General features: G+C 36.1%; 2 protein-coding genes across 3 annotated transcripts; both read right to left on the bottom strand.

The window, feature by feature from the left end:
* Positions 1-5,296: 5,296 nt before the first annotated feature.
* On the bottom strand, positions 5,297-14,401 carry LOC114525973 (interferon-induced very large GTPase 1-like). 2 transcript variants are annotated; one of them, XM_028547446.1, is made up of 3 exons: positions 10,350-10,474; positions 7,503-7,589; positions 5,297-7,124 (listed from the first exon to the last, which is right to left on the bottom strand). In XM_028547446.1, exon 3 carries the CDS (start codon positions 6,977-6,979, stop codon positions 5,378-5,380), a length of 1,602 nt encoding a protein of 533 aa, XP_028403247.1. In that variant the 5' UTR covers positions 6,980-7,124; positions 7,503-7,589; positions 10,350-10,474; the 3' UTR covers positions 5,297-5,377. The 2 variants fall into 2 exon arrangements, with proteins under 2 accessions (XP_028403247.1, XP_028403248.1); XM_028547447.1 differs by lacking the exons at positions 7,503-7,589; positions 10,350-10,474 and adding an exon at positions 14,387-14,401.
* Positions 14,402-17,217: 2,816 nt separating this feature from the next.
* LOC114525996 (ras-related and estrogen-regulated growth inhibitor-like) lies at positions 17,218-26,735 on the bottom strand. The gene is made up of 5 exons (XM_028547474.1): positions 26,199-26,735; positions 21,520-21,708; positions 19,211-19,267; positions 18,616-18,683; positions 17,218-18,326 (listed from the first exon to the last, which is right to left on the bottom strand). Exons 1-5 carry the CDS (start codon positions 26,227-26,229, stop codon positions 17,700-17,702), a joined length of 972 nt encoding a protein of 323 aa, XP_028403275.1. The 5' UTR covers positions 26,230-26,735; the 3' UTR covers positions 17,218-17,699.
* Positions 26,736-27,707: the final 972 nt, after the last annotated feature.

The following is a 27,707-nucleotide window of genomic DNA, read 5'->3' as shown; positions in this document are numbered from 1 at the left end:
GTGTTGGGATACTTCATGCTTTTTTATCACTTTGTAAACAATCCGATATTCGAAAACATTCACAAATTTAGACTGAAAAAACAGCATGATTTTATATTTCATGACATTCCCTGCACAAAATGCCAGGCGATAAAATACACCGTAAAAATTGGACAAATTCAGCAACAAAATACAACGTTTTTTTCAAAGAACTTCGTTTTCTGTCAGTACATGTCACAACATTCCGCAAATTAACCTTTCCTTGAGTTCAATTTTTGTTGTTCTTTTCAGTTCGGTATTTGCCAGACGAGATTGAGAGAAGGGAATATGGACGCACTTTATGTTTTGTTAAATCAACTCTCTTCTTGCCTTTTATTTACGTATAGTAACCATATCGTCAATGCTGGAACTTTAAGACATTGATGTCAACATATATTCCTTCAAAGTTCAAGATTCTGTAAGTATTTTGATGACCTGAACGTTTCTGGGTCTGCCATGTTGACTGATTCTTTGTTGCGTGTGAATATTGCAAAGTTAAAGCGAGCATCGTTGCGTTTTCTTTTCATGTGCTTTTAACTTTGCTAAGATCTTTTGTCCGGCTAAAACTGCCTAACAACAAGATGATGTTTCCATTTACTACGCTTCTTGACTTTGCTAAGATCTTTTCTTCGACTAAAAGCGTCGAAATAACTTGACACCGCCTGTACTGATGATATTTATGGTTTGGGTTTTTTTCAGTTTTTCGCAGATGGCCATTTGACATATCTGGCGTACTACGTGTTCAATCTTGCTGTATAGTATTTTGGATAGCGTCCGATGTTTTATAGAATTTCTCCAGGTATAAGTTGGCAATATTAACCCTTTGTTTGTATAACAACACGACATTGTTGAGCTTCTTGAATGAAATTAGTACATCACACCGCATGACAGTCTTTACGGAAAAACCGTAAACCAGGTAAAGAACATGTTATTCTCTGAATGCATTCAGTTCCATGACGACTATTGTCCACACGAAGTGATTTGTGGAATGTTGTGATATGACAGATAAATATTAAACATTTTTAACACATGCACTATAGCGAATGATAAATTTCATAGCCTTGGCATTTTGAAAATCAAAGTTAATAGTTTTTGAAAGAACTGCATGCGAGTCGTGTTTCACCGTATCTCAACATACCAATGGTCCGCGCACTGCTTTTTAAATATATGTCTTTAGTATAATTACAAAGGTGATTGTTGAAAATTCTGGCCTTTGATTGGTTGAGCGACGTTAAACAGTTATTCGCCCCCCGCTCATTGATTACAATCAAACAAATACCTCGACGTTGTCTCACACCTCGCATTCGATTGGCAAATAATTGTTAATTAATGTGATGTCTGTATAGCTACTTCTTGACAATGTAAAGTGTTCAAATCAGTGCAGCTATCTATATGACTATATAGCTCAGTACTATAATATAGTTCATGAGACAAGTTGTCTGAACATATTTGATTTATGGAAAATGACATGCAGTGCTTTATACTGAATAAATTAAAAACTAAACGAACGCTTCTATGGCGAATAAGCATGGATGCTATATGTTCCTCACATAGAGTTTGCTACGTCTCTTCTAAGAAAACGATTAGTTAAAACGTTGTTACTATCAACAGGTGCTCGTAGGAGTATAGTTGATTGAAGATCCAGACTTGAGATCATTGACATTACAGATTTGATGATGGGATCCCAAGGACTTGCATACAGCAACTTGTGTGTGTCTTTGTGGTGAGTATGTGAAAGATTGATAATGTAATGCTGTAATGTTTGCATAGTTGCATGTGTATGTTATAAATGTCAGTGGTGTATAGTTGCAGGAATCACTGCTACTGTAACGTGTCTATTATATTTGTGCTTGTCCTTAAAATGAGAGCATCAAATCATTTAACATAATAGGTTTGGTAAGTGTTTTTAAAACTCGGTATTGCCATTGATTTCAGCAAACAAAGATTTAGCCATGCAATGTTTACCGTTTTAGACCAAAGTTTAGTCTGTTTGATTACATTTTATACTACATTTAAGTTTAATTTAATAGATTATAGTGAATAATAATACATTTAATAGAAAAAAATAATTAAACAGTAGGCTACAAGGACTGTATTAGACAGAAAAGTATATATGGTGGGTTAATATATATATGTGCCTACGTACTACGATAATATTCTTCTGTGTGCTGATGATATACGGCGGCACTGAGTGTTTAATACTACAATTCATATAGTAGTAATAAGTAAGGAAAACCATGAACGGGCATGAAAACCAAGTCCTTTTACAGATCGTAATCACGCATAAGCTGTTCTATCGCCTCATAAAATGAAATGAACCTCCAAAAGAAATTAGGTTTTGCTGGTATAACACCATATTCGTCTGCCAGTTCTTTCCAGAATGTTGCCATAAACCACTTCCAATACATTGACGGTTTAAGCGACTTATTTCCAGCGATGACCCAGGAGTCGTAATAATCATTGACAGAGCGATAATCTCGGTAATAGCATGGTTCGTAAAATGTATCCAGGCTTCGAAATGTCTTGTTTCCGGCTACGCACTCCGTGCAAAAATTGGTAACTAATTTTCTAGTTCTCTCGTGCATCTGACCAACAATTCCAACTGGGCGATGAGATTGTGTTGAATGTGTTTTATGACCTTTGTTTCCATCGCACAATGCTTTGCAAAAGGGGCAAAGACATTGACAAGCAAACATTTCATCAAAGATGAATTTGTGCGGTGATGGATTCCATTTGCGGAAGGTCGCAAGATTAACTCCACCTTCAATTAAAGAGTCTATATACTGATTTAGATTGTTGACGATTTGGTCGGAAGCTTGGAAGACGCTAATCTCGTCTAAATCTACAATAGCGGCCACAGCAAACATTTCCTTTTTGACAATGATTGTTGAACACACCTCGACAAATTGCTGAATCCAAAAAGTTAATTTCCCATCCCTTTTCCTTGTTTTATCGTCAGCAATTCGAATGGCGGTTAAAATTTGTTCTTTTATTTTGTTAACTTCGTTTCCGAAAAGTGAAACAGTAGCAGGAAGGATTGTATGAAGGCAGTGGTTTTCAATTGATTCCTCCAATTTTGTTTTCAGAAATTCAACTGGATCTTCCAAATAACGGACGTACGACTGAAAATTTTTGTCCTCGCCGAGTTTAATCAGAATTTTAGCATGAAATTTACCTTTGTCTTTGAACTCGCTGCTTCTGGATACATCGTCTGCCACTAATTTCCCCATTCTCTGCGCCAGCGCTGATTCAATTTCCTTTTTAAGTACATTAACGAAAAAAAGAGCAGCTAAGTATTCTTTATTTCTCTTCTCGTAAACATTTTCAAAATAATTTTTTAATTGTGGTCGCAAGGTTATTTCCAAGTTTCCTCTGATATCTTGTTCCTGTAAAAAGCGGTCTTCCATTTCATCAAAATATTGGTGGGACTGTGCAAAAGAAGACACTAAAATATTGCGTTTAGAAGATGTTTTAAATTCAAACGGATATTTTTTAGTTTCTTCATCTAAGGAAGTAATCACATTCTCGTACATTTGTTTGAGATTATCTCGGGTAAATCTTACCCCTGATTCCAAGGCCACTTGAGAAAAATATTTTGCCATATCAACCACCTTTTTTTTAATAGCTGAAGCACGAGCAATACAATCTTTTCGAATTTTGCGTCCAAAGAAGAACATTTTTAAAAAGCCTATATTGTAAATAAGATCCTGATCAGCAATACCACCATTCTGGAAGTTTGATATGATATTTTTGTACTCTGCTAGTTCATCTTCACTTGAATCAGGGTACTTCTCCAATACAAAACCTACCATTTCGTCGATGACATCAATTTTCACTTCCTGTAATTTTGGAACGTCTGAAATCCATCGTTGCCATTCTTGAAGGAAGATCGCTTCCAACTTCGCCTTATTTTCAATATGATGAACTGAAATAATAAACTCTTTAGCTTTTTCCATAACTTTCTCCTGGTAGGTATTTTTTTTTCTTTCAATATCCTGAATTCTTCGCAAATACAACAAGGTTTTAAAGCAGTGGTCCTTCACCTTCGTCACTTGTCTTTCCTTTTCCTTTTCAATTTCCTCACTTATGGCTCCCCTCCACTTATAAAGAGTCGTACTGTCTTTGTCATTTACGAAAAAGAAATCCATTGCTTTCTTCATTTCCTTTTCAAGTTCCTTCGCTTTACTATGTATTTCTTTTTCACTCTCAGCCCACTCCTCCTCTCGTTGAACTGCTGTTAAGCATCTTCTCAGAGCTACATCAATTTGTTCTTCAAGCTTGGCCATTCCAGTCAACATCACAGACACAGATACCTCTAAATATTTTTCGTCCAAAGATCTCCGAGCTCTCAATTCAATCGTGTTACGGAGACTGAATATGAAATGTTCTTCTTGAAGTGCTTTCCAAATGTTGGTAACCCTCTTCTGAAAATCAGATACGGAATGGTGAGAACTTTCTAAATCAGACACGGAATGGCGAGAACTTACATTTTCGTTTGAGTTAGTTAAGCACATTAAGTCGATTATGCCATTTTTGATTGTTTGGATACCTCTTCCATATTGAGGGTTTACGGGAGCCATTGGTGGGTTTCCTAAGTGAAGTGTTGGTAGATAAAACACGTCCTCTTTCTCATTAAATGAAATAACATCATTAAATTTTTTGTATTTGTCGTTGCAATTTTCTTGAATTGCAGCAATCTTCGTCATTTCATCAAGATTTTTTATGAAGTCTATACGGTCGCCTTCTAATTTTGTGTTTGCACTAGGATCTGCAACATCTTGGTGAACAATTCTGCAAGACATCTTGTTCGCGTCGGCAAGCTTCATTTTCAAGAAAGCATGGACAGCTGTTTCCAAGAAATCTTTCATATCATTAGAAATTTCACCCTTGATATTCACTAGTGTTACATCGGCCAAACCAATCGCAAAAACTACCAGCTCATTGTCGCGTTCCCGCACCTGAGGATCTGATAATCCTCTGAGACCTTCAGTATCAACAACCAAGACATAATCAAACTTTGAAGTTGACTTAAGGGAATCACTCACAGGAAGAAGGCTAGCGAAAACGCCTTTAGTACACCTTCCTACACTGACTGGAAATTCTAAACCAAACATTGTATTTAACATTGTCGACTTACCTGAACTTTGAATTCCTACAACTGAAACCACAAATATTTTCGCATCGTTGGTTTTCTCTTTTAGTTTGGTACACACAGCTTTGAACCATTCCATTGGAATGTAAAAGTGATCGCCGTCAACAAGCTCAAGAGGTTGTCCTGAAAGCAACATGTCTGCTGCAGCCCCTGCATAGTCGTATTTGCTTTCCTCTGCAGCACTTGCATTGTCTTTTGTGGTTCTTTTTATATTTGGTATAGCTGGGCTAGTTCTCTGATGACGTGTTCTAAGCCAAGCGAGGCATTTGATCTTTGTATTTCCAACCGGTGCTTCAACATGTTCAATGCTTTTTGTCGTTCTAATTCACCCATCATTGTAATGTGATTAAGACAATTAAGAATATCTTTGTCAAGATGTTTCAAAGATGTCTTTTGCGCCTCTTTACTTTTTGCAACTTTCTCATATATTTCGTTATTATCTTCTTTAATAAATTTGTCACCATAACGTTTTGGACGATACATCTCACGCTCCAACTCTGCCAATACTGGGATGTGTATTTGCAACGTCATTAATTTTTTCATTCTTTCAATCCCCTTTTCCAACAAGCTGTCTATCATCGCCTTAAACTCTGGATCTATTTGATCGTCCTCAAGTTGAATGTCATATTCATTTGCACACATCGATATCTTCACAAGAGGCCTTGCATTCACTCCATCTATTTTCTTTCTGATACCTTCTCGTATAGTCTGAAGATAGTCATATTCATTGCGTCTTTTCGCCTTTGTTATCAAAGAGAACTTTCCATCAGAATTACTCTTTAACTCGTCAAAATATTTCTTTGCACTTTTTTCTAATTTTTCATTGAATAAAAGAATTACTTTTGTGTCGTTACGGACAAATCTCATTAAAATATTTTGCATGGTCTGATCCGGACATGCTGATGGTAGTACTATACAAAGAATGGATGATATCTTCGAAAGAACGTTTAGTTGTTTCTTGAAAATTCCAGCCTCTCCTCGAAGATTTGCAAAGCAAATTTCACGTTTCAGTATTGCCTCCGGTTTTCCCCCAGGAAGATACCAGCTCAATTCAACCAATCCATCAACTACTTTCCTTTCGACGTCGCCACCTTCCATATCTTTGTGAAAGAAGAAATTGTGGTTACTGCCTCCGTCACTCATAATTTTGTTGATCAAGAATGATTTCGACATGGTTGGTTGGCCGAGACGGATGAAGGAAACTACTGGAAATGGATGTAGGGTTGCAAACACCTCTTGTACACTTTCATTGTTGCTGGAACCACTTTTCCAAGACTTCGTGATATTCTGTAAAGCTGAAAGTAACATTGTGACGTTTTCAGATTTCCCCGTCTTAGGATCAGGCAGAAGAAATGGAACACTGAGTTGACATTCAGATAACCTAGTAGCAAGATAACGTCGTAAAAAAATATCGGAAGAATGAAAAATACGAAGAAATGCATCCATCGGATGGACTCCTGTTTCCTCGCCAATATCGTCATCCTCCATCTCATCATCTTCATCCTCGCTCTCATCATCTTCATCCTCGCTCTCGTCACCTTCATCCTCGCTCTCGTCACCTTCATCCTCCCTCTCATCATCTTCATCCTCGCTCTCATCGGAGTCGTAAGTATTTCTAGCTTTGTTATTTAATTCAAATTCACGGACACGGTAATCAGTTATCATCAGTTTATTAAAAATATATTTAGGTATCGCATTTGGATGGGTTAACTGATCATCGTTTAGTGTATATTTATCGACTGATCTAGCTTGTTTTAAAGAATATTTTGAATTAGGTCTCACGCTAACACCACCCTGAAGATTTAACATTGCTTTTTATTGCTTGAATGTGTATGCAATGTGTGTGTTTGTGATCTCAGCCGTAGTAGTTGTTTTTTTCAGATTCTTTGGGTGAGATCCACTCCTGTTTTTGTTTTCGGCAGCCGCTTTTCACCAATAATATTTACGATTTGTACTACGGATATAATAAAAAAGGCTTTGATGTGTTTGTTTTTTGAGCGCACCATGCCCTGGCATGCACAAGAGATTGTCAAACAAATTTAAAAAATATGTTTTTTTAAACCGAGTTTTAATTATAACAAATCAAAAAACTATAACTATACACTACCTATTAAAATAACATGATAATCACACGAATGCAGCATTGCTCTGAGCAATTTGCACCCGGGACATCTTTACACCATAAATTAAAAGTTATATAATACATTGCAAAACACAGCTATTAAATTTCATAGATCAGTTCCTTTAGGCTACTGCATGACAATAAAAAAACGTTTTGGCATGAACTTGAGTCACGTAGCTATATTTTATGTTAAAGTTTTATAAACCATACCCTCTGGATCTCAGTTTGTTGTCTTTCAGGAGTTAGCTACTAATCTTCTATATCATTAGCACGTTGCGCCTTGCCATTGTTGATTCTCTGGTAAATTGAATTTTAAATCATCATCAAATCATTGGCACGTAATTCATGGTATGTTAAACAGTCAGTCAATTGCAAGTGTCATTTGATGAAGCAGAGCTTAAACAAGTTATTTGCATATACGTTCTTTGAATGTTTACATAGTTTTGCAAAACTAAATTCACGTGGTGTTTGCACAAACAAACGTCCAAAATTATTTGCATATGTCCTCAAATGGGATTGGAAATAAAAAGAAACAACGATTAAAATTTTGAAAAGAATCATCAAATAGTGTTTTACAATGGTGTTGACGACCCCTTTTCTCGGTAGTATATTGGTCATGTGGAAAAAATACTCTCTACTGAATTGTGGATGTTTAGAGGTGTTACAATCGCCGCCCAAATATTTAGCAGCATATTTCGAATAAGGAAAGCTTAGACTTTCAGGAACGTTTAAACTTTTAACGTTTATATACTAAAAGCTCACAATCTCCTTACTTATAACGATTCCATTTTTAAGCTCGATCATTATCTGTAATCAAGAAAACAACCGTTTCCAGCAGAGAAACGCAAAAATAACATATCATGAAACTATATAGACCTAAATACCACATGCCGCTTTAATGCATGACAGAGAATATATAAAACTGTTGTCTTTTGCCAAAATGCATTTTGCATATCGTGTTTATAGCGTTTTTGCAATTATGTTGTTTACCTATATTGATCTATAATTATATATAAATTGTTATTATATATAAATTATTATTCATTTAAAAATAAAGTTAGGATTTCAAGATCAAGATCACAATAGGCTATTTTATTAAAATACTCTCTATTAGAAAACCCAAAATAATTTCATTCATATATTTACAAATTATAAGAACCAAAAGAATTTTATTATAATTCGTTCGAATACCAGATATATTAATTACGTTCACGACAAGACAAATTAATACTTTTTTTAATTTAGTTTGAAACAGTTTGGAATGTTCTCTATAGAGATGAACAATATGACTACTTATCTATTGTGTCGGAAAACAATAATGGGTTAGTTTCCAACTGTTAATTTTTTAGCAATACAAAAAAATACAAATCAACACGCTAACTGCAAACCTTGAATACCAATGCATTCATGAACATGTCGGAAGTCGTAATAGCTATAACTTCTATCATCTGGATATACATACAAATCTTTGATAAAGTTAACGCACCTTTATATATGATTAGCAAATTTTCACTCTTTACAGGTGTTACAACCACCGCCCAAATATTTAGCAGCATATTTCGAATAAGGAAGCTTAGACTTTCAGGAACGTTTAAACTTTTAACGTTTATATACTAAAAGCTCACTCGCACTCAAATTCATTGAATGCGATGTGTCAATCTCCTTACATATAACGATCCCATTCTAAGCTCGATCATTATCTGTAATCAAGAAAACAACCGTTTCCAGCAGAGAAACGCAAAAATAACATATCATGAAACTATACAGACCTAAAAACCACATGCTGCTTTAATGCACGACAAAGAATATATAAAATTGTTGTCTTTTGCCAAAAAGCATTTTGCATATCGTGGTTATAGCTTTCTGGCAATTATGTTGTTTACCTATATCGATCCATAATTATATATATTCTCATTTGAAAGTTCATTTGAATATAGCCCGGATGAATAAGAATGCATGCATGCTTTTCACACGGATCAGTTCAAGAACGAGTCTTCCTTTAACGACTCGCAAGCTTGTATTATTAGGCTAATAGAGAATTTTGATTTTTTTACTATGAGACCAATAAGTACTATGCATGTATGGATACCCTGCTATGAGGTGCAATAATAATATCAGCGTGTTGCCATGCAGTCAGATATTTTGAATGAAAGAGGCGTTTCTTAGGTATGTATATGTTTATCTGAAAATGTGTGGGTTTTCTGTTGATATCTGCTATATAAACTACAGGGTGTATCAAAAAAGCGCTAATACCATGATTTGCATACGTAGATACTGCAAATAGCATTTCAATACCAGCGCAGCTAATTATACTTTTGGGATTTGAGAAGGCGTTTTATTCTTTGTTACTAGAATAACCACATATAAGTTATAACAGTCGAACTTCGACATCCCCGAGCATGATGAATTGTGTTTACGATCCCTTGGGATAAATTCTAGTGATAGATTATTCAACTTTATAACTATCTGATTTCAAAAGACACACCCTGTACATTTCCCTCCCACTTTCGTCGCAAGAAAACTTGAAGAGCTAGGAATCAAAGTGCAAGTCGCATTCTCGAATGGTAGTTTATAGAGCTAAACTCGATCTATATCTTGAAATATATACAACATTGAATTAAAGGAAAGACAAGCCACCAAGTTCATAGTTTAGATTTCGTTTTGCTTTCACCCTGAATGTTAAAGGTCCAAAAATCATGGCTGCATTCACGTGTAAAATATTATCCTCTTATTATAATTTCTTCCTGAAATATCTCGAGCTTAAAATTTTGTGAACAAAATATATAATCTGAGAATGTCAGGGATTAGATGCAATGTAAACAACGCCCATCTGCAAAATGGTTTCACTTTTAGTACGACGTAAATCTCCTACATAATATGTCATTTCTTGTCGAGACGAATATATTAATATAGATAGTGATAAAAGACTCGTCGATTCATGTGCAATTCAACTTAAGCTCTTTAAGGCAATGATGTTTTCTGATTTACGAACAGCAAAGTGTGCATGTTAAACATTACGTATATACAAAGTATACAAAAGATAAACAAAGTACTTACAACTCCAATGTCTCTACGCTGACCATGTAGATTACACGAAAAGCATTTTATCATCAAAATGCAGAACCAAGATGAAGGAAAAGTCTGTTTGTTATAGGTTTTCAATGTGTTAGATAGCGGACGAGTTATGTAACTGACGCTGTGGTTATGATTTGTGTATTTTAAGAAGAAAGAAAATTTGATTAATTTTTAATTAGGCAGCCGCGCCTGACTTCGCCCTTTGTTATGAAAATTGACAAAAACAGAATGTCGGTTTCCAGCAAAGAAGCGCAATAACAACCTCAAATGTTTTTAGAACTAATTGACATTAAAGTTAAGATTTCAAGATCAAGATCACAACAGGCTATTTTATTAAAATACTCTATTGGAAGACCCAAAATAATTTCATTTATTTTGGGGATTCATAATTTAGTTTGAAACAGTTTGGAATGTTCTCTATAGAGATGAACAATATCACTACTTGAAAACAATGATGGGTTAGTTTCCAACTGTGCTCCAAATGTCTATTAATTTGTTTAGCAATACAAAAAAATACAAATCAACACGCTAACTGCAAACCTTGAATACCACGCTAACTGCAAACTTTGAATACCACGCTAACTGCAAACCTTGAATACCAATGCATTCATGAACATGTCGGAAGTCGTAATAGCTATAACTTCTATCATCTGGATTACATACAAATCTTTGTTAAAGTTAACGCACTTTTATATATGATTAGCAAATTTTCGCACAAATGGCGCAGTCATGGACCAATTCTTCCTTTTGAAAATTATTCAAATTATCCGTGATTTATAGGAAAAAATTATGTAAGGTCTGACAGACGTTTTCTTGATCTTATACCACAAAAACTTCTGGATCATACCTACAAGAAAGGCTTCATGATCGGCCATCTTGGCTTCACTCATTAATGAGGGAAAGTCAGAGAGTGAGCGCTCCAGTCTTATTTGAGTTCACTGGTTTTGCTAAAAATTTGTTCTAAGTGAATGTCGAAAACGTGGTAAAAAAGTCGAGTAGTTACCAAGTTGCAGCGTAAATGGGTTTTGAGCCAGCAGACGGCTACTGTATCTCGTGAACTCAGTGAAAAATGCTACTATACCTTTCGAGTTTATGTTTAATTTATGCGAGAAACAAAAATTGTTTTAATTATTCGTCTTGTATATACATATAAATTGCTCTTTGTTTACAGGCGATTAATTTATACTGTATGACTAAATGACCTCTATATTAAATCATATTTACAGTATTCACAGGTCATCCAGCCTTTGAAATCCTTGCACGTCGGATAACAATAGAAAACCTCTTCCCAGATGAACCTGACGTCAATTTAGGCCACGTTGGAACACTGTGCGCAGATATCACAAGCTACAGCCACTCCAGATAGTTATAGAGCTCAATTTGTGTAGCATATTCTTCATTTTTAAGAACTCGTAAACCATCATAATAAAATTATTGTGATCCGGCAATAAATAACGAGATGTTTGTCCGTTTGACGGGCGGTTTAATTGTCGGTTTAATTGTCAAGCAAAGCTATGACTACGGGTCCTTTTCTGGCCCACAGCACCATCCACTATTGGTATTTGTAAAAAGTTTTCGTTCGTTACAACATGTTTGGTTCTCTAAACAACGAGTGTTTATTGTGATAATATCCCAACAGAGTGCTTAGGCATTCAAACTCTAACAATTACATTGTTATGAGTAATTTCAATAGTCTTCGGTTTTTTTGAGACACCCTGTAGATGCGACTTGAACTTTCATTCCTCCTCAGGTTTTCTTGCGACGAAAATGTGAGGGAAATAAGTTGAGAATATACATGCAGGGTGTGTGTTTTGAAATCAGATAGTTAACTATAAAGTTGAATAATCTATCACTATAATTTATCCCAAGGGATCGTAAACACAATTCATCATGCTCGGGGATGTTGAAGCTCGATTGTTATAACTTATAAGTGGCTATTCTAATAAGTAATAACAAAGAATTAAATGATTTTTAAAATCCCAGAAGTATGATTAGTTGCACTAGTATTGAAATGCTATTTGCAGTATCTACTTATGCAAATCATGGTGTTCGCGCTCTTTCGATATACCCTGTAGTTCTGTAGTTCTGTAGTTTATAATTATATATCAGATATCAACAGAAAGCCCACACATTTTCAGATAGCGTTACTTGGTAAACTGATACCATGGTATAAATATATATATATATATATATATATATATATATATATATATATATATATATATATATATATATATAATTTGCAGTAGGATATGACACCGAGCGGCCGCCCGACATGGCAACCAACAAAAAATTCTACTTGACCACGGCAGGATTTGAACCTGCGGCCTTTGGTATACTAGTCCGATGCTCTGCCAACTGAGCTACATGGCCAACCCGGACCATCGGACTAGTATACCGAAGGCCGCGGGATCAAATCCTGCCGTGGTCAAGTAGAATTTTCTGCTTGCCATGGCGGGCTGCCACTCTGTGTCATATCCTACTACAAATCATTCCCTTTCCCAAGTACCATCCTCATGCAAATAATTAATCCACCTATTGAGCTGATAAGCTCTTGATATCGAAGATATATATATATATATATATATATATATATATATACATATATATATATATATATATATATAACAAGAATGACAAACTGGTTTATTCCATTAAAACTTTATTACTACAAATTTGTTTCGTATAGCAAGCAAAGCTTACCACACTCGTCAGGTAACAACTGATCGCGTTTATGAGCGCTATGAAATATTATATGCTTAATTCAGGCCTGTTCTACCATACGGTATTGAGCACTCTATACCTACATGATTTCGATACTTGTTATCTTCATACTGATTTATATATATATATATAAATATATATATAAATATATATATATTATTATATATATTATATATATATATATATTATATATATATAATTATATATATATATAGTGGATCTAGGAAAGGTTGTCCGAAAATATATACATATATACAAATAGTTGTGACATGTGACCACATATTTCCATCACGTGTCATATCTAATTACGCATGCAAACGCTGCAAAATTGCTTTAAGGTTATTGCTTATTTGAGATATTTTTGTTGTAAAATACCTAAGCCGTATTCAGACGATACAAGATGGGGGATTGTGTTGATTGTGTGGCAGAAATTATTTTATAACAGGTCTTCCACCAGAGTTGCTGTCGATTTGTTTGTTTCGACAAGGACAGTATATCGCGTTTTCAACCTGTTTATTAATAGGGACCTTAAGCATGTAGGACGGCAACACGACGACGACGCGGCTGAAATTCTCCTTTAAATAAATGCTATGGCAAAGTTGTTGTTTTATATTATTAATTGTACCAATTCAGTGAGATATAAGGCGTTAAAAACATTGTGTTTATGTTTAAGGACAATTCTATAGAGCCTAATTCGAGGGAGGGCGTATTCTTAGCTATACTTATTTCCTGCATTGTAAGAATGTTCATGACGACGATGAGATGAGTTGTATGGCACTTGGACATTTGATATGTTAAGAATGTACATTCGCACTGATGTCTCACATTCAAGCTGATTATTACGCTTTGGATGGATGTATGGCTTGGGTTGTGTGTGTGTTCCTTTCTCCTTTTAAACCGCCACCTAAGGTCCCAAGGCCTAGGTGTAAACTCTCTGGGCAGATTATTAACATGCGCAAAGTCCCAAGAGTTGATTCAAGTATGATGCGCAGCAATAACGAACTCCATACGCAGATATAACACAAACAATAACTTTAATACCAGTTAAATGGCACAATTTTCTGATACAATGTTCTCGATAGGGATTGAGGCTCGGTAACTAGAATTTGGTATGGTTGCAGGTGTGTGATATCAATTAGGTTTGGTTTATGGGTTCGAACTACACAAGTAACACAACTTAGAAAAGGATTACACAGATTATGGCATGCGCGCAAACCAACATAAACATGAATCTATACAATCATAAAAAACAGCTGATGATACTAATCAAAACAACAGGATAAAAAACGACTTACTTTAGTTAGCGCACACCAACTTGAATAGAATAAATTACTGCAGTTTGTTTAGCGTCCTCGCTCTGTCCGATTTAATAGATTAGCGAGAGGTAGCGGTATACTGCTAGTGGTAGTGGAAGCCAAATCTGAACCTCGCTAATAATATACTGACACCCGAAACCCCTAAACTAAAGTCCTTATTACTGCATGCATAACGTCACCATGGAAATGGCACCATGACGATATCTAACTACGTGTTTCAAATCTACATTAGGCACTCGTAATGAGTGAGCTGGTGAGGGAAAGGGAATTATTAAAGGGAATTAAAAATTATATTTTCATTCATTGAATATGCCCGTTAAGGATAAGTATGATAAACACAGAGAACATTTATATATATATATAATATTTTTATACCATGGTAACCAAGTAACGCTATCTGAAAATGTGTGGGCTTTCTGTTGATATCTGATATTAAATTATAAACTACAGAACTACAGGGTATATCGAAAAAGCGCGAACACCATGATTTGCATAAGTAGATACTGCAAATAGCATTTCAATACTAGTGCAACTAATCATACTTCTGGGATTTGAAAAAGCATTTAATTCTTTGTTATTACTTATTAGAATAGCCACTTATAAGTCATAACAATCGAACTTCAACATCCCCGAGCATGATGAATTGTGTTTACGATCCCTTGGGATAAATTATAGTGATAGATTATTCAACTTTATAGTTAACTATCTGATTTCAAAACACACACCCTGCATGTATATTCTTAACTTATTTCCCTCACATTTTCGTCGCAAGAAAACCTGTGGAGGAATCAAAGTTCAAGTCGCATCAAAAAAACCGAAGACTATTGAAATCACCCATAACAATGTAATTGTTAGAGTTTGAATGCCTAAGCATTCTGTTGGGATAATATCACAATAAACACTCGTTGTTCCGCGGTCATGTAGCTGTACCATCTTTCGAAGCAATAACAAGGCTAATTTAAATTTAATCATATTCACAATTTCAAATATCTCGTATTTAGCATTTTATAAGTTGCATTAAATCCCCACGGGCTAAAATTCGTGAACACGGCATTCAAATTTTAACTATGAGTGATTTCAAAAGTTTTCGGTTTTTTTGAGACACCCTGTATATCTTGAAATGGTTACAACATTGAATTGAAGTAAAAACAAGCTACAAAGTTCATAGTTTAGATTTCGTTTTGCTTTCATCCCGGAAGTTAAAGTTCCTGAATCATGGCTGCATTCACGTGTGAAATATTATCCTCTTATTATAATATATAATCTAAGAATGTCAGGGATTAGATGAAATGCAAACAACGCCCATCTGCCAAATGGTTTCATTTTTAGTACGACCTAGATCTCCAACATAAGATGTTATTTCTTGTCGAGACGAATATATTAATATAGATAGTGATAAACGACTAATCGATTCATGTGCAATTCAACTTAAGTTCTTCGAGGCATTGTTGCTTTTTGATTTACGAACAGCAAAGCTTGCATGTTAAGACATCACGTATATACAAAGTGTACAAAAGATAAACAAAGTACTTACAACTCCAATGTCTCTACGCAGACTATGTTGATTACACCAGGATTACACAAAAAGCATTTGATCATCAAAATGTAGAACCAGATGAAGGAAGTTCGCTTGTTCTAGGTTTTCAATGTGTTAGATGGCGGACGAATTATGTAACTAACGCTGTGGTTATGATTTGTGTCTTTAAAGAAGAAAGAAAATTTGATAAATTTTTAATTCGCCAGCTGCGTCTGACTTCGCCCTTTCATGAAAATCACAAGAATTCTGCGTAATTAATAGAATGTCGGTTTCCAGCGAAGAAACGATTTCAGGAAGTTAGGATTTCAGGACGAAGCCGGATCACAATCAACCTCGTACCCAGGGTCTTTTCTCTGTGCTCACTCTCTGTGCTCACGCTGGGTGCTCCCCCAGAGTGAGCACAGAGAGTGAGCACAGGAAAAAGACCCTGGGTACGAGGTTTGATCACAATAGGCTATTTTATTAAAATACCCTCATATTAAAAAACCCAAAATAATCTCATTCATATATTTACAAATTATAAGAACGAAAAGGATTTTATTACAATTCGTTCGAATACCAGATATATTAATTACGTTCAAGACATTTTTTTTAAAATTTAGTTTGAAACAGTTTGGAAAGTTCTCTATATAGATGAGCAATGTGACTACTTATCTATTGCGTCGGAAAACAATGATGGGTTAGTTTCCAACTTTGCTCATAATTTGTCTATTCAAGTTTTTTTAGCAATACAAAAAAATACAAATCAACACGCTACCTTGAATACCAATGCATTCATGAACATGTCGGAAGTCGCAATGGCCGTAACTTCTATCATCTGGATTACATACAAATCTTTGACAAAGTTAACGCACCTTTAAAAATGATTAGCAAATTTTCGCTCTTTACAAATGGCGCAAAGTCATGGGCAAATTCTTCCTTTTGAAAATTATTCAAATTATCTGTGATTTAGGATTAGTCTGACAGATTAGGATTAGTTTTCTTGATCTTATACCAGAAAAATTTCTTCTGAAGAAGAAAATGCAATTTTTCTCGCATCAAACCTTTCTTATTCAGCATTTTTTTAAAAAAAATTCAAGCAAGGTGTAGCTACAACAGGACACGAAGTCCCTTACAAGATAGTACGCCTTTTATAAGTGACATTCACAAAATGCTAAATCATAGAATGTAATAATTGCATATATAATGACTCAACGGCCCCTGCTTGCTAGAACTTGTTCTTACTGAATGTCGAAAACATGGAAAAAAAAAGTCAAGTTACTACGTTCCAGCGTGAATGGGCTTTGAGCCAGCGGACGGCCCCTGTATCTCCTGAACTCAGTGAGAAATGCTACTATACCTTTTCAGTTTTTGTTTGATTTATGCGAGAAACAAAAATTGTTTAATTATTCGTCTTGTATATACATATAAATTGCTCTTTATTTACAGGTGATTAATTTATACTGTATGACTAAATGACCTCTATATTAAATCATATTTACAGTATTCACAGGTCATCCAGCCTTTGAAATCCTTGCACGTCAGATGACAATAGAAAGGCTCTTCCCAAATGAACCTGACGTCAATTTAGGCCACGTTGGATCACTGTGCGCAGATATCACAAGTTAGAGTCACTCCAGATAGTTATTGAGCTCATTCTGTGTAGCATATTCTTCATTTTTAAGAACTCGTAAACCATCATAATTAAATTATTGTGATTCCGGCAATAAATAACGAGATTTTTGTCCGTTTGACGGGCGTTTAATTGTCGGTTACTCAAGCAAAGCTATGACTACGGGTCCTCTTCTGGCCCACAGCACCATCCACTAGTGGTATTTGCAAAAAGTTCTCGTTCGTTACAACATGTTTGGTTCTCTGTTCTGAATGCGATCGCCCGTGATTGTGTTTCCCCGATGGCGTGGTTGTTATAGTAACGCGAGTAATGTCTGCGGAACTTGCTGAACGCGGTCTCTGTGGGATCTCTTCGTCCGAAAGCGCCCTGCTCAACCTATTAAAAGCATCACGCAATGGATCCATAATGCTACCTGAGCGACTTCGTTGGCGTCTTCGTTCAACGGGGAACTTCCACTTGTACACCAGTCGGGAAGCCTCGTCGAACGCCGTTCGTACGCTGTCGTAATTGTGCGCCGCCGATGTTTTGAACACAGGTTTCCCAAGATCGTTCAGAAATTGATTCGCTTCTGTTTTTGAAATTCGTCGCTGTTTCTCCATGTCAGTCTGATTGCTGAGCACAATGATCGGTGTCTGTGTCTCATTCTTCGTCTGCGATATGATGGACGACAACCTGGCTACTTCATATAAGCTCCAGTAGTCTGTGATTGAAAATACCAAAATGAAACCATCGGCCCAGTTGATGTGTTCCTGAATTTTTTCTTCTGAGGCCTGGGATAGTGAAATGAAAAATCAGTCTTGTTCGAAATGAAATATTATGAAAAAATTCATATATGTTTGATCAATATCTTAAAACACACTAGGTCATGTAAATGAATTAAGCGAATTAAATGAATTCTAGTTTTAGTCGATTGTTTTAGTATATCAACCAAATGGATTTCAAAAGCCACAATTTGTAAGTTAAAATAGTAGCCGTTAAAATACTACAATATAAAATCATTACAGACACGTTTATTATGTAATTTACTGTAATTTTTTAAACAAAACACATTTTACTCACAGAAGTGTCAAATATCTCCACGAGTACTTTTTCTTCGTCAATTTCAACTTCTGTCGAAGCGTGCGTTTCTTGAATTTAGAAAAAAACTACTTTTAGACGATTAGGTTTATTTAAATGCACGTTAAGAAGAGAAACTAGGGTGTAGATATATATCTGTGAGCCGCTCATTTCTGTAATGGACGATTTAGTCAAATAACATCCATTTGAACTTAGTCTAGTTGCCTTTCTGCTGTCTGCCTGGCGTTTTTGCTCTGCTGGGTTACTATCGGCCTTGGCAACCAACTGACTTGAATGCTAAAATTCTATTATTGAGCGTTCGCAGCACTTTGCATTGTGGGTATAATCGCATGACTGAAATAAGCCCGTCTGCCCGTGAGCTTGGCAAGCTAGGTAGTGTCAGGAATGTGTAGATTATATATATAGTAGCTTAAAATAAAATATAGGGCCGAAAGGGTTAAAATGATCTAAATTACATGCGATTGTATGCGGGTATTACTGACCCCACTCTTAGACTTATAGTCATGTAGAGGAGTCTATGTGTTAATCTCTGAATAAAATTTAGGATTCTAGTTATCGAAGTTGAAAATTAACTCACCGACACTGCTCTGATACTCCCCGATAAAGCGTTTCGTCAGATAACGTACAACTAAAGCTAAAACGAAAGAAAAACATACATAATTAATGTGAATAACAATAGGCCATCAAGAATGACCGGCGTTTTGCCGCCGTCGAATTTACGGGCGGAATACGAAGATTATATTATCTCTGATGCCTGAAAAGCGGGTCTGTTTTAAGTAAACTAGTTCGGCTAAATTCTTAGATAAAAATTCCTTCGTAAACGAGTATATATCTTCCCAACAAAACAAAGACAGCTGTTTTAAGGAATCCCCATTAATGAATATACCGTATTCTGCTTTTGTGATATCTTTGAGATAAAATTTTTAAGCATTCAAAAGAAGTCCGTGGTAAAAAAAACAAGTTTCATCAAAAGAAACAATCGATGCTCTTTTCGATATTCTGTAAACTTATTTATGTCTACAGAAGGATCAAGTAAATTGCTCAAAGCACAAAATTATGCTTGAATGTATATTTCGTAAACGCTTGGAAAACAGCTTCAGATGACAGGTTTAACATAGTTAAAGAAAGCTATCTATATCTATATATCAATGTTGATAGTAAGTGCCGCTAACTGTGTGCAAATATGCTTTTCCAAATTGAAGATATGTCGCAATTCGTTTAGCGGTAAGTCTGTTCCATGCATCGTATCGAGCGTCGCTTTGTATTTGGCTAAAAACGGTTTTTCAATCGTTAAGAGAATTAAAAAACTATTTTCGCCACACTTTTCAACTCGATATCATGCGGTTTGGTCTTGTGATATCAGCCCTATTTGTTTTGAAAGCTTTCGGAGCCGTGCTGAGATAATACAAAGGTCTAGTCTTAGGCATAATCACGGCTATTATGACATAAACAGCAGTGAGGTTAATTCAATTTTGAGAGCTTTTACGATTAGGTGAAACATTGATCTTCACAGGAGACCAGATTACAACTACAGGTGTTCGAGTTAAATACACCCATAAAGCTTGGTCCAGAAACCACAACATCATTCTAATTTGTAAATACAATGGCAACAGTTTACTAAAATGTTACCAGGGCGCGCTGAATTATACATGCATGCATGCATGTATATATATTCATTTCAGTACAAATTTATATGTATATTCGCAAAAGATACTTTGCGTTATCAAATTGCGATATAGAAAGGCTAGGAAACTTCTAGAAATCATTATTAAGGTCAGTCCCTATAAATGGGTATATAGGTACATAGGTACAAAGCTCACGCTCAGTTAATATACTAGTTCATGAAGGGCTATACTCCATAGTTCAATAATTTCTATTGGTAAAATGAGGTAGCGCTATACCTGCATGGTACGTTGCATAGCATAAAACAGCTACATTGCATTGCTTCGACTTTTGGCGTGGGGGAAAGGCATTGAAAACGTCTTATTCGCAACTAAGTTGGTAGAATACAGATGTACAAATTACGATCAATCTGTTTCCACACCGTTTTTTTACAGGATTAGAGGTGATATTTTCCATATATAGGCAGACACATGCAATAAGTATAATTAAGCTATTAGCATTAAACATTTATTAGAAATGCTTGAAGGAAGTTAGGTCTTCTTTCAAGCTGGTTGTTAAAACGCTACGAGTCTAAATTTGAAACTTCAACAGCTAAAACCAAGCCTATAAGCTGCAAATGAACTATCGGCTTGAATGTTTTTGCACCGCTGTCGTTTACATAATAACCGCCATGCATAATCATGAATATTTTCGCCCACATACAGCGAGTGTTTGTCAATAAAGAAAACTTTGCCTTTGTTTACAAATCTACATACACACAACCTTTGTCGTTAGTTGCCGCGCTTTGTTCGAGGTGATAACTAAAGTCTTAACCCTTTAAAATTTAACGGAGAAACGCAAATATCAAAAGCAAAACACCGTCACTCTTTGATGCTGACATTTTTGAATACACAACCACTATTTACCCTTATTATACCAGCATTTCTGTTGAAAATTTACGGTATATTTGCTAATATTTCAAGGTATCGATAGTCTGGTTGGCTACAATCACACGAAGCCGTGAAAACTAAGCTAATTAAGTCCCGGAAGCGAACTTCACTCCCAAGAAACGAAAAGTTTAAAACTTATGTTATATTTATCGTATGCATCGCTAAGCCTGACTATTTATAAAACTTATATTTTCAGCCGATATATTTCAACTCCGGGATGAAGTGAACAGTTCACAATTGTATTTATACACAAGTGTGATGGTTTAAAAAGCAGTAAAGATTAATTGGTAGAGATATCGGCACATGATTATAAATATATTCAGTATACACTTGCCTGATTTTCCAACTCCCGATTTTCCCATAATTGCAATCTTGATCTTCCGTTTGCTGCGCGAGAATGCTTTGTTCCGTTTTTCCAATTCCGGGGAAACGGTTACGAACACAGAAGGCATGTCCTCGTTCGCTTGCTTGCCATTACGTCGCTTCGTCGTGTCCATATCAAAAAACATACTAAACACATTGCCTGTGTAAAAAACAGAAGGTTATAATCACTACACGAGAGCGCTGAGCTATTGTGGTAGACTATTATGACCTATAGCTGTCGAACCAATGTATGTATACATTGCCACAAAGGTTAATTAAACTGAGATCAAAATCTCGCCGCCTTTCTGATGGGCCATGTGGCAAAAATCCTACAACACGCTGATTATTGTGTTAAAATCCGTATAAAACCGATTCAAAGAATCCTTACACGGCATTACCTTTAAATATACGAAGTAATGTCGGGATATTAGACGGTTCGATTCTATTTACAAGCGAAATAACTGCAAAACGGGAAAAATAGCAGTTTTCAAAGTCCGGAAATCAATCTCAATTAAAACTGCAAGATTTCGTTTGCCAGTTTATCGCCTTTTTGACGTCTGTATCTATAGTTTGGTATCGCCAAATCAATTTGCAAAGCACAAAAATCCGACCTTAAGTTGTACAGGACGTTGTCCTCGATTCGATTCTTATCAGCATATAAGACGTTTTTAAAAAAAAACACTCGTCACGCGATTTAAAAAATGATGTAGTTTGCAACATGCAGCCCATTGCGACATTATTTATTTACACCAAAGACACTGTGTCTAGCTGGGGACAAAGTTTCCATGAAGTAAAAGCTGTTTCCTCTAAATTTCAATGCTAAAACAGTCCGTTGTAAAAACCCTGCTTGAAATTCTCAAAGCGACATGAAGGAAATTCTATGGCATATCGCTCGTGATCAGTTGAAAATCCCCTTAATTCCTTCTCATATAATAAATCGTTGGCTATAAAAAGGCGTGGTTAAGAGTATTATCAATGTTTCCATATTTAGGAACGCAGAAGAGATTTGCATAAACGATGAGACCTTTGCAGGCAAAACCATCGCTTATTCCCCGATTAAACCTATAATCTATGAAAATTCGGCGATACACAAAGGCTGATTATGCTCTTAAGTCTTGTATATTCTTTTTACGTTGCTCTATAGTCTATAGTATTCACAATTATCTTGATGTGACAGTTAATTGCACTTAGTAAATTGTTATCAACGACTAAAATATTAGCCAGACCCTTCTAGAAGTGTGTACAAGCGTTCGGCAAGCGCCTATCTAAGTGTCTCGGCGCGCATGATAGCTAAGCAGAGTACGGTGAAGCAAAATTAGATCGAAGTTTGTTTTTAAAACGCTAAAAGTCTCTTTCGAGCTAAGGACTATGTCAAAACAGCAATATTTCATTCCGAAGTGGTTGATTAAATATCTGTTATGATAGGTGCATTTTTTTTAAATATAATTGAAACAGTGCAGTCGTACAGATGAAATGCAATTTTTGAATGCATGCTTTGCGGTAGGTCAATATAGCTTTCCTATTATGAGAGCTTTTGAAGGCTTCAAAATTTACACAGAGTTCGTTAAATTAGTTTGTAATAATTGGCAAATCACTTTATGCAGTCTCTGCCTTTAGGCTATTTTTGTATGACGTCAAGGACGAACAATATTGAAACGTAACCGCTGGAATATGCTTGATTGTTCAATGAAAAAGAAAACAAAGAAAACACAAATGTTCACAACAAATCCTGCCACCTTAATTTGATTTCGAATAATACCGGCGTTATCGTTTAGGCAGGAAAAAGCTTGTGTATTCTTTCTCATATCCTGATCAATTTCAACACTACATGAGATAGGTCACTACAGTCGCGTGTCTACAGACGGATTGTTTCCTTAGTAGGAAGTCTTATACCGAAGATAATTTTTTTTATTGAAAGATACGAAAGCCATGTGCTCCATCTGGTTTACTCGAAATATGATTTGAAAATCTTTTAATCAAAGCGCTGGGATTTTGTGGGGATCGTGGGTGGAAACCGTGGACATGCAGGGACCGCGTGGAACAAGGATGACTTGCCCTCTCCACAAAAAAAATCAAAGATTTTTCCTCTTATACGAATTTGTGGGAAACGTTTTCAACCATAACTGATAAATTTGATCGTCTTTTAAAGTTTTGAAAATTTATTAAAGTTCACCTTGACCTCAGTCCAAAAAAAAATTCACGGTTGCTGATGTGACAAGTTATTCCAAATGATTAATTGTATCATGCATAGCAAGATTATTAGTGAAGATGAAAAATCGTAACCCATCACGTATCAAAACTAATTTTAAATTCCACAAATTCGACGAAACCTGTTTGCCGGATGATCTTTGCGATAAGCAAAAACACCTTGTGACATTATTTTTACGCAATTTGCGCAGGCCCCAGTCTGCGCATGCTCGCTGCTACGATGGTTTACGAACGAAAAACTCGTTGAGTTGACTACACAAAGGCTGCAGATCGAATGATAAGCGATGAAACTAGCAGTTACAGCCGAACAGTTTCTCCTAATGATACAAATGTTTAAACATATAATATAGTATACTACAACATCGAAATTTGATAACAAAGCTTTCTAATCTATTCACTATTTGTTCTGTTTGTGAAATACATGAAGTCGTTCTATATCGTGAATTCAGACAACTGACTTTGAAAACGACATTCTAGCCCCTCTATATTGGCCGAATTAAAGGCAAGTCCGCATCGAACAAGCTGTAGCACTCTGTTTAAATCGTCCAGTCTCCCTTACGTGTCAGTAAATCGCTTTATCATATTATACCTCTGACATGTGACTGTGGCCAAATCAATTAAAAAGTTTTCAATTTAAATATTTATCTTTAACCGTTGCTTAAAAACAAATCAGAATATTGTCTTTACCTACTCTTCTCAAACACCTTGGTGATATATTCCCTTAGTTTCGGTATCAAATTAATCAATATTTGACTGTTCCGTTCCGAGAAATTTCAAAAATCTTGCAATGACTTGCGTATCGCACGGTTGAAACTTTCTAGATGCAATTATCTTTTGTTCAACGGATATCGATCTAGTTCCTTCGACGTTGTGATAACGTGTTAACTTTTATTGTTCGTTCCTTGGAATTTATTTAATCAGAGTGTGAATGTGTATAAATCATCTTCAAATTCAACTTTGACGTTTCTCAGAAGTTTAGAATTTCATTTCAATCCGGTTGCTGATCGAAATCTCAGAATGACTAAATTGTTCTAAGTGTTTGCGGAATTCCTTCAACACACGTCTGCTGAACAATAGAAAAGCATTGCAGGAATTTAAAAGCTGATCACATGAAATAATCCGTATTGTAGTAAAGTCGCAAAAGATTATATACTAGATCTGATGGTTCACGCAATGCCTTTAAGTTTTGTCGAATGAAAAACCTATAATAAGCTTCATCAAATCCCAAGACTCATGTTAGAATTGTAGAAGTAAGTTCCTAACATAAGTTCATCCAAGAATTGTTAGCTAACGTACATCAGTTTATGCAATAATTCGTTTTTTTATTACCCTGTAGAAGTAGACGCCTTTCGCAATGTTAGATGTGGAATCAGAGTTAAGATTGCCTAGTCGTTTAAAATATGAACGCGCGAAGTTCAGACTCACAATTATCGACTTGGGATCTACCACAAGGCGCAGGTGCTTATTTTAACTACCGTTGATGCAGGTAACTACTCCTCCCCCCTAATTCAAGACCGACCACCCCCCTGCCCACGACAACCATGCACGGAACTATGCGGATTTGGCGGTCCATTTTGCACTTCTCGGCGTAAAAATGAGATAAAAGAACTACAACGACGTTTATTATTGTAGTCGCTTGCAATGGAAGCTTCCAGTTTAGAGATATCGCAAATCGAGTAGATGCTAAATCAATGCTGATAAAGTTAGACTTCTGGCATATTCCACTGGGTCCAGACAGCAATCCGTCTTGCGTTGACGCGCGATAAAATGAAGGGTTTGTTTTTCATAGCTGTTTTCTAATCCAAACGGAGAGAATTTGCATTGATGCAATCTCGGTGTGAAAATAAAGCGCTAGTTAAAACTAAATTGCACGGATTCGTTTATTTGTCCTGCATTTTACACGAGATATAATATCTCTGGCTAAACCTCTCGATTGAGTGTTGACGGAGAAAGGCAAAAATTAATTTGAATCGAGTATTCTCATGCCTTCTCTAAACTACTGCAAATTTGTCTATATTTAAACACAACGATATTTGAACTAAAACTGATTCAAAAATACCGAGCAGAATATCTTTTGTGCCGAACAGGATTACGTGAAAAGGTCATATAACAGGCGAGCTAGCGCAGATCAACAAAATTATAGGTAAAATCAGATGTCCTATTACCTATATTATCAAGTCTCTCGCTCCAAAACTAGAAAACCTTTCAAGCGCGCTATGGAATTGCATTTTTGCAAATACGATAACAGATTCCGGGAAAATGAGCTATGTTTTTGTATAAGCTATGTAGTATAGTCCGCAAATAGAAAAATAGGTTTTAACCACATTATATATATAATATTTATCGGTTTGAAATCCCGATAGATATACATGGAACAGCAATAAAGAATTTTGACGAATTTGTTATTACAAAGCTTTAAAATAAAAAGAAGTTATTTCTAACCTTTACTGCCACGTCGTTTCTCCTTCTTCATATTTCACGGCTTTTTGCTGAATTCGGTACGATTTTCAGTCCTGTCCTTCTTTTGAAACAGTTTGTTTTGAAATGATCAAGAGTTGCCTGTCGTGAGCATTCTTATTCCCAATCGCCAATGACGTATGCGACGCTAATCACGACGCCTTGATTTGAAAAACAAACCCGCTAGGAAATGCGGTGCCTGACGCATGAGAAATCAACAAGGCATCTCACAGATGCTTGTATATTCAATCCCATGAACAACATGCCAACTTTGATAACAGATGCAATCTGAACAGCATAAATAGACCGAAATTGCGGGAAATATCTGTTAAATGCGACCGGAGGTTGTGATTTATCTTTTTATAGACAACGCGGAACAACAACAAAGCATTTAAGGCCGAATGATCGGTTTTCACCCACACCAAAGTGAAGTGGCACTTAGTTAGACGAACAATAACTCGCATACGGCATGGAACAGGTAAACGCGTGTAATTTCAAAATGGCTCCTCGAAGACAGACATGTCCGGATATCAGAAAATTAGCTGAAAGATGAATAGGAAATAGGCCCTGATTCGATTAATGCATCTGAGCCTCTAAATAATGTGTTGAATAAATTAGCTGTGCAATCGCAAATGCTTTTCGCATTGCGCAGTATCTACGTAGATTGACCGATTTAAATTTTTCTAACCGACCCCCTAACGGAACGATTATGAGACCATTCTTGTCCACACAATAGGAGTGATTAATCGTGATGAGTTGATGCTAACGTGAACAAATATTGACAGAACACACTAAAATATACACGGCAGCTGTTTGCTTTTTATCGCCATTTGCGAGTCAAGGTAATGCATATATGACATATATCATGCACCGTTCTCGAAGCGGATTTTGCACTTCATTACCGCACCGGAAAGAAAGGTTTCCTTTCTTTGTTTTAAAAAGTCATTAGTTTTGCCGTTATAAACGAAGTAGCAGATGATATTTCCTCTCTGATTCAATCTGGAGAAAACTTTCCCGAAGTGGGAAATTTCCCTTCAGTTGTTTCAGGGCTATGGAGCTGAAGAGGGAGGATGGAAAGCTGTGGAGAGAGGTGTGGAGGGCTGTGTAGAAATGTGGAGGGCTGTGGAGGGCTGTGTAGAAGTGTGGAGGGCTGTGGAAGGTTGTGTAGAAGTGTGGAGGGCTGTGGAGGGCTGTGGAGAAGTGTGGAGAGCTGTGTAGAAGTGTGGAGGGCTGTGGAGGGCTGTGCAGAAGTGTGAAGGGCTGTGCAGAAGTGTGGAGGGCTGTGCAGAAGTGTGGAATGCTAAACCTCTACCCAGGGTCAGTTTACTGGCTACGAGGTTGAGGAAGGCTGTAGAGAGGCTTAGTCGGCTGTAGAGAGGTATGCAAGGCTATGGAGAAGTGAGGAGAATTTTAAAAGGTTTTGGAGGGGGTGTGGAAGGCTATGGAGAGATGTGAAGGACTTTTAAGAGGTATGGATTCTAGAGTATGTGAACG

This window comes from Dendronephthya gigantea, unplaced genomic scaffold (genome assembly GCF_004324835.1).
Source record: "Dendronephthya gigantea isolate DGI-Jeju-01 unplaced genomic scaffold, DenGig_1.0 000036F, whole genome shotgun sequence".
Lineage (NCBI taxonomy): Eukaryota > Metazoa > Cnidaria > Anthozoa > Malacalcyonacea > Nephtheidae > Dendronephthya > Dendronephthya gigantea.
Note: the sequence above shows the minus strand (reverse complement) of the source record. Positions and strands in the feature narration are given on the sequence as shown.

Excerpts from the sequence above, each read along its gene's own strand:
- LOC114525973 (XM_028547447.1), bottom strand. The coding sequence starts at position 6,979 with ATGTTAAATCTTCAGGGTGGTGTTAGCGTGAGACCTAATTCAAAATAT.
- LOC114525996 (XM_028547474.1), bottom strand. The coding sequence starts at position 26,229 with ATGAAGAAGGAGAAACGACGTGGCAGTAAAG. Across the intron at positions 21,709-26,198 it reads GAAACGACGTGGCAGTAAAG|GCAATGTGTTTAGTATGTTT; the intron begins GTTAGAAATAAC and ends TTTTTTACACAG. Across the intron at positions 18,684-19,210 it reads GGAGTATCAGAGCAGTGTCG|AAACGCACGCTTCGACAGAA; the intron begins GTGAGTTAATTT and ends TCTAAATTCAAG.